At 37.4% G+C, this 10,894-nt stretch overlaps 3 protein-coding genes across 3 annotated transcripts; 2 read left to right on the top strand and 1 right to left on the bottom strand.

Moving 5' to 3' along the window:
- Window positions 1-351: 351 nt before the first annotated feature.
- Window positions 352-2,177, bottom strand: si:ch211-175m2.5 (uncharacterized protein LOC568697 homolog). Its single transcript, XM_033974119.2, has 5 exons — window positions 1,936-2,177; window positions 1,706-1,864; window positions 1,537-1,636; window positions 1,150-1,280; window positions 352-1,053 (listed from the first exon to the last, which is right to left on the bottom strand). The coding sequence occupies exons 1-5, from the start codon at window positions 1,987-1,989 to the stop codon at window positions 781-783; spliced, it is 717 nt and encodes a 238-aa protein (XP_033830010.1). The 5' UTR covers window positions 1,990-2,177; the 3' UTR covers window positions 352-780.
- A 248-nt stretch (window positions 2,178-2,425) lies between these two features.
- Window positions 2,426-5,245, top strand: polr2g (RNA polymerase II subunit G). The gene is made up of 8 exons (XM_033974118.2): window positions 2,426-2,557; window positions 2,749-2,858; window positions 2,968-3,127; window positions 3,214-3,264; window positions 3,630-3,695; window positions 3,796-3,867; window positions 3,938-3,971; window positions 4,949-5,245. Exons 1-8 carry the CDS (start codon window positions 2,546-2,548, stop codon window positions 4,960-4,962), a joined length of 519 nt encoding a protein of 172 aa, XP_033830009.1. The 5' UTR covers window positions 2,426-2,545; the 3' UTR covers window positions 4,963-5,245.
- A 75-nt stretch (window positions 5,246-5,320) lies between these two features.
- On the top strand, window positions 5,321-10,894 carry eef1g (eukaryotic translation elongation factor 1 gamma). Its single transcript, XM_033973589.2, has 10 exons — window positions 5,321-5,439; window positions 6,034-6,192; window positions 6,266-6,329; window positions 6,453-6,595; window positions 6,730-6,873; window positions 6,942-7,071; window positions 7,485-7,698; window positions 8,218-8,390; window positions 9,401-9,525; window positions 10,497-10,894. The coding sequence occupies exons 1-10, from the start codon at window positions 5,428-5,430 to the stop codon at window positions 10,653-10,655; spliced, it is 1,323 nt and encodes a 440-aa protein (XP_033829480.1). The 5' UTR covers window positions 5,321-5,427; the 3' UTR covers window positions 10,656-10,894.

The following is a 10,894-nucleotide window of genomic DNA, read 5'->3' as shown; positions in this document are numbered from 1 at the left end:
TTGTACATCTATTTAAATATAGGTGTAAAACAAGTATCCAGAACTCATGTAGGTCTACTGTATGAATGCAACAACAAAACAATACCAACAGAGAGAATCTGTCTGAGCATTAAACTGATGGTGTGTGCTTTATAATCCGCATGAAGTAATCTGAGAGACTGTGCATTTGGATTATCAGTATGAAATATAATCTCTAGCGCTCTTCTCTCAGATGTTCATGTGGAATGTAATACAACTACCGTAAATCAGGTCCAAACCTTGACTCATCTGAATCCAGCAAAAAAGTAAGTAAAGCTGGAAAAGAAAACTGGGATAAACAATGAACTGATCAAAAGAATCACAAAGCAGATCAACAGAAGGAAGCAGGTTTAATCCTTTATTTATTTACTTTAGTACAAAAGTGTAATGTCCATACAAATTTGTGCAACAAAAGAAGAAAACATAGGTTAAAAATCACATTTGATTTGAGCAAGAAATTAGTATGATAAAATGGGATGGTACATTCTGAACAAACATAGGCCTAGATATATTTTTAATGTGTGTTTTAATGTGTCAGAAATACTTTGGCTAAGTGATTAATTTAAGCTCAGGGCTATTTAGGACAACTGCCTCAAAGGAGACTTCTCATTTAAGTGCTACCATCAGATGTGTGTGGCTCCATCTGGTGGTAGAAATGAGTGGCTCCATCTCAATCCTAACCATGATTTAATTTTTATTAATTAAAAAGTAACAGACCATGCAACACTTACCAAAACACTAGACATTAGTTACATTTACATCTCACTTGTCCTTTCCCTTTTCTCTTGGGACACGGCCCATATTGTAAAACTCCAGGTTTGGCCTCATGTCGGTGAGGTGGGCGAGTCGATTGGACATTGCAAAGAAAGCAGCAAGTGCAGCAATATCCCAGGCATCCTCTTCATCAAATCCCACATCCTTTAAAGACTGAAAGTGCTCGTCTGTGATCGTGTCACAACGACACACTACCAGAGCAAAATCTAGCATTGCTCGCTCTCGAGGTGTAAGTGTTGCTGTCTCGTAATTAACAATCACCTGCAGCAAAATAAGGTTTCAATTAATAGTGAGATTAAATGTGCAAAAGATGTATATGATAAAAAAAAAAAAAATCAATCTAAAGGACAGTGATACCTGATCACAAACAGTGGGTTTCTTTGAGTAGATACGGTGCATTGCACTATGGGAAATTACACAATAGAGACATTTATTATGAATACTGGTTGCCACAACAATCAGCTCACGGTCTGCCTTGGTTAGGTTTCCTGAAACACATGATTAAAAAAAAAGTTAGTGGGGTAGTTACCTTTACAAATGGAACATTGAACATTAACTGTAATTTCTCATTCTATTTCTTAGGTGTAACGTTCAGGTGGCCTAGATTTTTATCTACAATAAAGAATTAAATAGAAGATCACCACTGACAGGAAAATTGTTTGACGGTATTAAAAATAATCTCTCATAAATATAAAACATCCATTAATGCCAAACCTTGGATTAAGTCAAGAAAACAAAACACACCTGTTTCTTTGTTAATCAGTTCATTGTAGTAAGAAAAGAAAGCTCTGAACTCTGCAGGTCTGTGGGAAAGAGCTTTAAACACGTTGGGTAAAAAGCCACTCTGTAAAGATAAAAGCATGAAACAATGATAACTTCAAGTTCAACAAACCATGCTCTTAAATGAGGTTACCTTGGACTCCACTTCCTCCATGAGTTCCACCATGTCATAGGGCAGAGCTTTTTTGTTGGGAATGGGATAACGACTGATTCTGTCATGTGGAGGATCGCTGGAGAAATGTCTTGTGTTTTCAGGCTTTAAGGCAGCACTCACCTTGACATCACTTTTCCACTAACCCAAAGATAATGCCATGAGTTATTAAGGACAGTAATGTTAGAACAAAATACTTGTTGAAAACTTACTAGCGCTCTGAATGCATGAACCCGAAACGACCTGGAGATAAAACTGTACGCCATTTCTGACAGTGAGAAAACAACCTGGTTTTAGCAACTGCGTAGATGTCACGTTAACTAATCTCTCTCACAGTCTGGGTCCAATCAGTGCGAAGTTTTCAGTTACACCCATTTGTCTAATAACTTTTTGTTTTGTAGTATTCACCCACATCCGTGAACCCGGGGACGGTGACTCATGCCCTCCTCACCACACGGGGGCGCTGATACTTAAACAAGAAGTGCATTAGCTCCTCATTTGCCTTTCGTTTACAAACACTATTTCGATGTTGATTATAAATAAAATACAGTGATGTAAATTATTATATTAACACACGAATAAGCCAAGTGTGATAACTTTTCCTTTTTTTTTTTTTTTTTTTTTTTTTTTTTTTAAAGATGTCTTTCCAAATGCGTCATGCCCGGAAGATAAACGTAAAGAAAGAAACCTCACACCGTGCCCCGGAAGTGATTGTGTTATAGAACTTGCGAGCCAAACAGTTTGCGTTCATTCAATAAAATCATTACTTTATCATTCTTAAAAAAACCCGAATACAGTTTTTGCAGTTTACTGTGTTCAGATATGTTTTACCATGTAAGTCGACTTCCTTCTTTATGGATTTTTAAAAATGTATTACTGGTTGAGCTAGCGAGATTACTGAACCTGCCATGGAATTATTATGATCTAACCAATGCGCCTGAAAAACTACTTACTGTTTGTTTGTACTGTCTGAAGTGGAATAATCCTGTCTCCAAGCTAATTTAATGCACGCTTTCAAATTACAGATCTCTTTGGAGCATGAAATCTTGTTACATCCAAGATATTTCGGCCCCAATCTTCTCAACACTGTGAAGCAAAAGCTCTTCACTGAAGTAGAAGGCACATGTACTGGCAAGTAAGTGACATTTAATAAACTTCTTTAAACTTGGCTATTTCTATGGATTCTTAATATTACATGGTGCACACAATATTTCATAAGACATCTAAAAAGCTTCTATTTGTAGGTATGGCTTTGTTATTGCTGTCACTACTATTGATAACATCGGGGCTGGTGTTATTCAGCCAGGAAGAGGTTTTGTCCTGTATCCAGTCAAGTACAAGGCAATAGTTTTCCGTCCATTCAAAGGAGAAGTTGTGGATGCTGTTGTCACTCAAGTTAACAAGGTTTGAGTCAATTTTAACTTATTTTCATGTAGCATTTTGTTTTCTTTAATATGTTATAATAATATTTAATCTGTACATTTTTCTAGGTTGGATTGTTCACAGAAATTGGTCCTATGTCGTGCTTCATCTCCCGCCATGTAAGATTTATAGCATTAAGTCCCTAAACAAACTGGATGTATCAGCTGCTAGAGACTCTGACATGGTGGAAAAAACACTAAAGGCACCTCTCAGATGTGCTGATTTTGATTTGGGTTCATTCCAAATACGGAGCGCTATTTTCATAAAGGCTATCATCCACATAATTTTGTAGCCTTGATTCACTACTCAACTCTCACACGATTCTGTGAAGTAAATGCAAAGCTGACAGGCAGTGGCAGCCCCTGAGTTACGGAAAAAAGATGCATCTTGTGTGCTTAAGGCCTTAGACTTGATATTTAAGTTACAAATGTAATGTCACTAATGTCTGTGATTGTTAATTCTTTAAATATATTTACCTTTTCAGTCCATTCCTTCTGAAATGGAGTTTGACCCCAACTCGAACCCACCTTGTTACAAAACAGTTGATGAGGTAATTGACAATGTCTCATTCAATGTTTTATGAAATAATAATAATAAGTAATTGTTATAACAATAAGACAAAATAATAATATTTTCCCAACATGTTTTAGGACATTGTAATACAACAAGATGATGAGATCAGATTAAAGATTGTGGGTACAAGAGTTGACAAGAATGACATTGTAAGTCAGACATGTTTTGTACAGACAACATTAGTATTTTTTAATCTAATTTACACATTTCTTTTTGCAGTTTGCCATTGGATCTCTGATGGATGATTATCTTGGTGAGTATTGCATATGCTGGTATTTTATTGATGTAGTGTGTGGTATTACTTGGTCTACATCATTACTTAGTATACCAGTTAATTAAAGTCTGGGGCACTGATCATTTGGACAAAAGGCTCAAGGTAAACTGATTATCAAAGAAAAGCCTTTAAATTAGCAGATCTGAATGTGGGCCAGCTTTGTCCCCTCCAATCTTGTATTTCCTTGTTTTGTGACTTTTAACTCTGTATAGACCCTTTAACTTGCAATGCTACCAGAATGCTCAAAATTCCAGAATGGAGGCAAGTGGGGGATAAATGAAGCAGACATAATGTTTTCAATTATTTATGGACAACAGATCTAAACTCTCATGGTTTGAAGTCTTTATTAAAAAAAACTAAAAACCTCAAAATCAGCAAACCCTAAAAATCTGTATTTTTCTTTTACGAAAAATGCTCATAACTTAAAAAAAAGAATGTAAAATACATTAATATAAGTCTATAAACGAGGCTCTGATATCGCTTACATGTAGCGGAGTGTTTTTCATTTGCCAAACTCCCCTTGATGTTTCATATTTTTTGATATTCTCCATTGCCCTCATTTGCCTCCTGCTGCCTCCAGTCCAGAATTTAGAATGTTTTGGTTTACACATTTTTAAAGGGTCTATTGTAAACTCTTTATTTGCATTTATTTGTATTTAAGATATATTGCACTTGTTATGAATTAAGTTTTTTTTTTCTTTTTTGCAAAACGTACATGCAGTTTATTGACTCAAAAGCAGACTTAGTATGCACAGCATTTAAAACTAGAACTATCTACTTCTACACTCAGTGAAAAAAGTAACCATACAAATGGTTTAAGTTGCAATTTAAAACAGCACTACCAACACAGTTGTTGGTTAGAAATCGAGTCATGTGCCTCTTTAACAGCAAACTAAATGAATAAAAAAAATCTATAAATATGTATATACTGTATTTAAAATACTGTTTTTCTCTAGGTCTTGTGAGCTGATTTGACCATTTGGAAGACTATTTGATATGGGGATGTTTTATAAAGTAGAAGCTGTATTTCATTGTTTAAATGGTTTTTTTTTTTCAACAATTGATACCTTTATGTTTAGCTTTTTAAAATTATTGTGTTCAACTTTAAGGTTTTATTAGAAAATTCCATATTATAAGTAATTGCCAAATAAAATGTACATCATTGCAATTCAATATTTGTAATTTTACAAACTGCCTACATGTGTTTTTTTTTTTTTTGTATGTGGATTACAATAAAATTGTATTTTGGTCTCATGTTTGTGATATATCCATTTTTCATCAGATAATTAAGATTTGATTTATATGGTTATTATTTCTATACGTGGTTATGAACTGCACGCTGTGACTGCGCAGGCTGCTGCGTACGCGTGCGTGTGTTGGACGTAAATACGTCAGTGGAACGTGCCTACGTTCTTTCTTTTCTCTCGTCCTGAAGATGGCGGCAGGGGTGAGTAAGATGGAGAGGATGTTTGCGAGTTATGATTTTCAGCTTTAATGAAACCATCCGCTTAAAATCTGAACCATCTTTCAGTGTACTCGCATAAACGATGCCTATTGTACAGCACCAGACTCAAAATGTTACACTGAGGGCATTATTTTGAGACAAATTCATTCAGGCGGCTTCATATTCTGTGCCTGCTTTCTGCTTTCTGCTGCCTGACGTTGCTTTCAAAGCAAATTCCGCTCTTCTCAACCTCTGCCACGTTACATTAGTCACTACGTGTTGTCCATTTTTTGTTGTTTCAATATTTCTCAAAGTTAAATGTTGAAACGTCATGACAATAAGTTGGAAGTTAATGATGCAAGCCTGTCGTCCAACCATTCATCACAGATGCAACGAAACACGAGCAAAAAGCCACGTGAATTTGTCTGTCCAAGTAAATCAGCTGAAGTGCAGTTTGGACCGTTTCTGTCGTTTTGTTTGTTTTTTTAATACTCTATACAGACCTGCCCCATGTGTTTATTTAATTATTCAATGCTCGAGCTGAAGAAATCTTTTGCATTTAAATGTAGCCTTGTTTCAGTCTTTTTTTGTCCCCAGACCCTGTACACATACCCAGAGAACTGGAGGGCCTTCAAGGCTCAAATCGCAGCCCAGTACAGCGGTGCTTCTCTCAAGATCGCCAGCAACCCCCCTGCCTTCACCTTTGGGCAGACGAACCGCACACCTGCCTTTCTAAATAACTTCCCCCTTGGCAAGGTTGGCACAACAGAAAGTTGATCTACTGTTTAAATGCTGTTTGCTGTTTTTACTACTAGAATACTTTGTGTAGGTACCTGCGTACCAGGGAGATGACGGCTTCTGTCTGTTCGAGAGTAATGCCATTGCTCATTACTGTAAGTTTAATCCATTGGTAGCAGATCTTAATATTGTCTGGAATTTTCCCACTGTGGGACTAATAAAGGCATATCTTATCTTAATAGGCATAAGTTATCATCCTAATATGTTTTCTCTCTCAGTGAGCAATGATGCCCTCCGCGGTGCCACTCCTCAGGCAGCATCCCAGGTGCTGCAATGGGTGAGCTTTGCTGACTCTGAGATCATTCCTCCAGCCAGTGCATGGGTTTTCCCCACCCTTGGAATCATGCAGTTCAACAAACAGGTACACACCATAAAGGCATCAGTGTTCTTCTTTAAGCTGTGGTTTAGTCAGCCCAGTTGCACATGGGGATAATATTTGAGTGACACTGCCATTTTAAGAGTATACCCAAGGTTATAATGGTGCTTTGTGTCTAGGCCACAGAGCAGGCAAAGGAGGATGTGAAGAGGGTCCTGACAGTCCTCAACCAGCACCTGAACACCCGTACCTTTCTGGTGGGAGAGCGGATTAGCCTGGCTGACATCACTGTTGCCTGCTCGATGCTTTGGCTTTACAAACAGGTTGGCATTTATCAAAACGGATCTGTGTCAATAGTACTAAAAATTAAATGATAATTTTTACTTTGTAGGTCCTTGAGCCTTCATTCCGCCAGCCTTACATCAATGTTAACCGCTGGTTTGTCACCTGCATTAACCAGCCTCAATTCAAGGCGGTGCTTGGAGAGGTGAAACTTTGTGAAAAGATGGCCCAGTTCGATGGTGAGCAATTTATATTATTTTTAAATGCACAATTTCAGGCTATGCTATTAATCTGCGAGTTGGTCATCACTTTTTATGATTGCACATGCAAATAAGTGTATGTATACATAAGCCCTCTGCTCCATAAAATAAATGCCTTAGACTTGAGTAGTGGTGAAATTTACGTGTATACGTTTATGATAACTGAGAAAAAAATGGACAGTTTTTGTCACCAACATGGTAATGACATGTTTTTATTTGTCAACAATCGGCATTAAAATTGAGACTTCAGCAAAAGCATGTGGTTTGTAGTGGGGTTCAGATTGATATTGAAAGCATTTTTTTTGCCCAGTCATAAATATTTTCTTTTATCCATGTGGTGGAAATGTGCGCTTGTGCAATGAATGATTCTGGTCTCATTTCTCAAATTGCAGCCAAGAAGTTTGCAGAGATGCAGCCTAAGAAGGAAACTCCTGCTAAAAAAGAAAAAGGTGGCAAAGAAGCAACAAAGCCCCAAGAAAAGAAAGAGAAAAAGGAGAAGAAAGAAGAGAAGAAGCCTGCCCCAGAGGAAGATGACATGGATGCGTCAGATGCAGCATTGGCCAGCGAGCCAAAATCGAAGGACCCCTTTGCTGAGCTACCCAAAAGGTACAATTTTTTTTTTTTAAATGTACCAGTTACTACTGGATAATTGTTCTGGGTAATGTTTTATACAGAGCTGGTATAATTTAAATATTTACATTTGCAGTACAGCCCTTAAATAGTTATGCCCTTTTGACAAAATATTTTTTTGTGAAAATGGTTGTCTTTTAGTATTGAATCAAAATTGCCATTGCAATACTGGCCCATCACGATCCATCAGCGGCTGACTCTACAATATTGTCCACTGTAAATTCATTCAGTTTTTAACTTTAGTTTATACTAAAACCATTTATACAATGGTTTGGTTTGCTCCCCTGTCATTGGGCAAGGCGGTGTCCTCATATGGCACAAGTCTTAATCTGACGGGGGAAGAAAAATTTGAGGCCATATTCATCCCAGTCATCTCTGATGAGTGAGCATAGGCTGGTTCATGCTGTGGGCACATTTTAAAATGACTTGAGTTTTACACAACAGCCTGTACTTAGAGGCATGGTAACATAAATTTTGTTTGTCTTTTTTCAATAGTGCTTTTATTTTGGATGAATTCAAGAGGAAGTACTCAAATGAGAACATTGAGAAGGTGGCCATTCCTTATTTTTGGGAACACTTTGATCGTGAGGGCTATTCCATCTGGTATTGCGAGTACAAATTTCCCCAGGATCTAACTTTGACCTTCATGAGCTGCAACCTGATTGGAGGTAAGTGGGAGCGCACTACAAACTTAAGAATGTGTGTGTTTTGTTTTGGGTTTTTTTTAAACTATTTTGCTGGAGAGTGGGCATAAATTAAGTTTGTAGGGGGAGATGGTTGAAGTGAATATGCCATGCACTTGCATGAGCTTTATACAGTTTGTGCAATTTTTGACCTTTTAATTAATACATTAAATATGTTGTACTAATCTCTAGTTTCTCAACAATCATTTTACATCTCTTCACAATCATGTGGTAACTTTGTCTTGTGAGATCCTGCCCCATTCTTCATCTCTTCAATTTGATCAAACTTGCTGTTTATACTTGCATTCTTTTGCATTTGACCACATGGAATGTATAGCAAAAGACGAAGTTTAAATCTGTCAACTTGACAAATTGTTGTAAGAGTGAAGATATTTTTCTGCTCATCCAAGCCGCTTCGTCAGTTCATATGGAATGTAGCCAAATGTAACAGACTGTAGGTTTACATGTTTGTTGAGGTGCATACTTTTTCTTACTTTGCTCACAACTGACACTTCCCTGTCATTTGGAAAGTCTGTGTCTTTTCATGGCATTGTCTTTATCTGACTAGGGTAAAGGAACCTGAGGCCATATTCATCCCAGTCATCTCTGCTTAGTGAGTGCAGGCTGGTTCATGCTGTGGCCACATGGTCATTGATGGGAGAGAACAAAACTTAAATGTGCACTGTTAAAATAACTCAAATGGACACAATCTGATTTGAAGTTATAAATGGAATTTGGTTTGTTTCCAACTGGCCATTTCTCAGTTTTCAGCAGCCTCCCACAGGTGTGATGTAAAGACAATCCTACAGGTTGTTGGCTTGTAGATTAGTCTGGTCTACAACTGAAACTGCATTTATTAAATGGCTATCAGTACTTGGTGTAAACTAATTTCCACCAAAAGTCATGTTCATAAATTGGTAAAGTGGGCATTTTTAGTGTTTGTTATGCTGGTAAGTTCTGATGTTGCAGATTTAATTTGATTGTTTTTCTTAAAGGTATGCTTCAGCGCCTGGATAAACTGAGAAAGAATGCTTTTGCGAGTGTTCTCCTGTTTGGTACCGCCAATAATCATGCCATCTCTGGACTTTGGATTTTGAGAGGCCAAGAGTTGGCTTTCACAGTAAGTCTTTTGCTCACATCACATCTCCACACACCTGTGCACAGTGCTCCTGGAGTCTGCATGAGCTACACTACTGTTCAGTTTTCCAGATGATTTTTGATGAGGATGAACACTTTACCGTGAGGGCCATGCACAGGTTTGAATTCATCTTTTGGCGGCCATCACATAACCGGCCCAAATGTGTGACAACTACCAGAACAGGGGTTTTATGGAAAAAGTGTACATACAAAAAAATATACATTCACAAATAAAAACTCAACTTTCATTTGAGAGATTAAAGAACCATCCTCAGAAGTGAGCAGGTTTGAGGAAGTTTTGTGTCCGTACACGCTGAAAATTCTAAATTCCATGTAAAGATGTATTTAAGATTAAGTAGTTTTTTTTTCCCCACAACATCCCAACTTTGGTTCAATTCCCCCTGTCATTGGGCAAGGCAGTGTCCAACAATGACATAATGTCTTAATCTGACAGGGGAAGATAAATTTGAGGCCATATTCATCCCAGTCATCTCTGATAAGTGAGCATAGGCTGGTTCATGCTGTGGGCACACTTTTAAGGCTTTACTTAAGTTTGTGACAACTAATTTGGTGTTTGGCAAATAGATTTTTTTTTTTAACTTCTGAAATGCACTGCTTTTAAATAAATTTTAAAATATCTTTTGAATACAATTATCACTCACTACAAGGTGGGTGAAAGAAACAAGAGTCACATGCAGCTTCATTGAGGCACCTGCTTTTCAAACTGCTTAGCTTCAGGATCTGGCATTGACAGTGTTAAAACAAGGTTAAGCACAACACTGAATATGAATGTTTTAAAACTCCTGTTGTGTTGGCATTCCTTTAATGCATAACTTGGACTTGAAACTCAGATTTTTCCTGTATGGGTCATGACTGATCGAATAAACCTGAATTCCACTTAATGTAAGGTTGTATAAAATGTGCTTTACAAATTAACTTTCACTTATTTTACAGTTGTCTCCTGACTGGGGAATCGACTATGAATCATACAGTTGGCGCAAACTGGATCCCAACAGTGAAGAATGCAAGCTGATGGTTAAGGAGTACTTTCTCTGGGAGGGAGATTTCAAGCATATGGGGAAAGCTTTCTGTGACGGCAAGATCTTCAAGTGAGCACCCAGGGACACTGCGCTAATGCTCTTGACACTTACAAACTCTCTGCCACCATGCGCTTAACAACCAGATGACTTGGATCGACAAAGTTTGAAGATTTTTGTCTTAAGTGGCCCAATCCTTTGGTTTTGATGTGAAAATAAAGCATTTTCCACAATGCCACTTATGGGGGATTCTTTTATTTAACTTCAATTTAGCTTCCAACTTTGGATAAATAAACAATTTAAATGGTTGCTTAA

The sequence above is a fragment of the Periophthalmus magnuspinnatus genome, chromosome 10 (assembly GCF_009829125.3).
Source record: "Periophthalmus magnuspinnatus isolate fPerMag1 chromosome 10, fPerMag1.2.pri, whole genome shotgun sequence".
Lineage (NCBI taxonomy): Eukaryota > Metazoa > Chordata > Actinopteri > Gobiiformes > Gobiidae > Periophthalmus > Periophthalmus magnuspinnatus.
The sequence above is the reverse complement of the archived record's forward strand: the minus strand, read 5'-3'. Positions and strand labels throughout refer to the sequence as shown.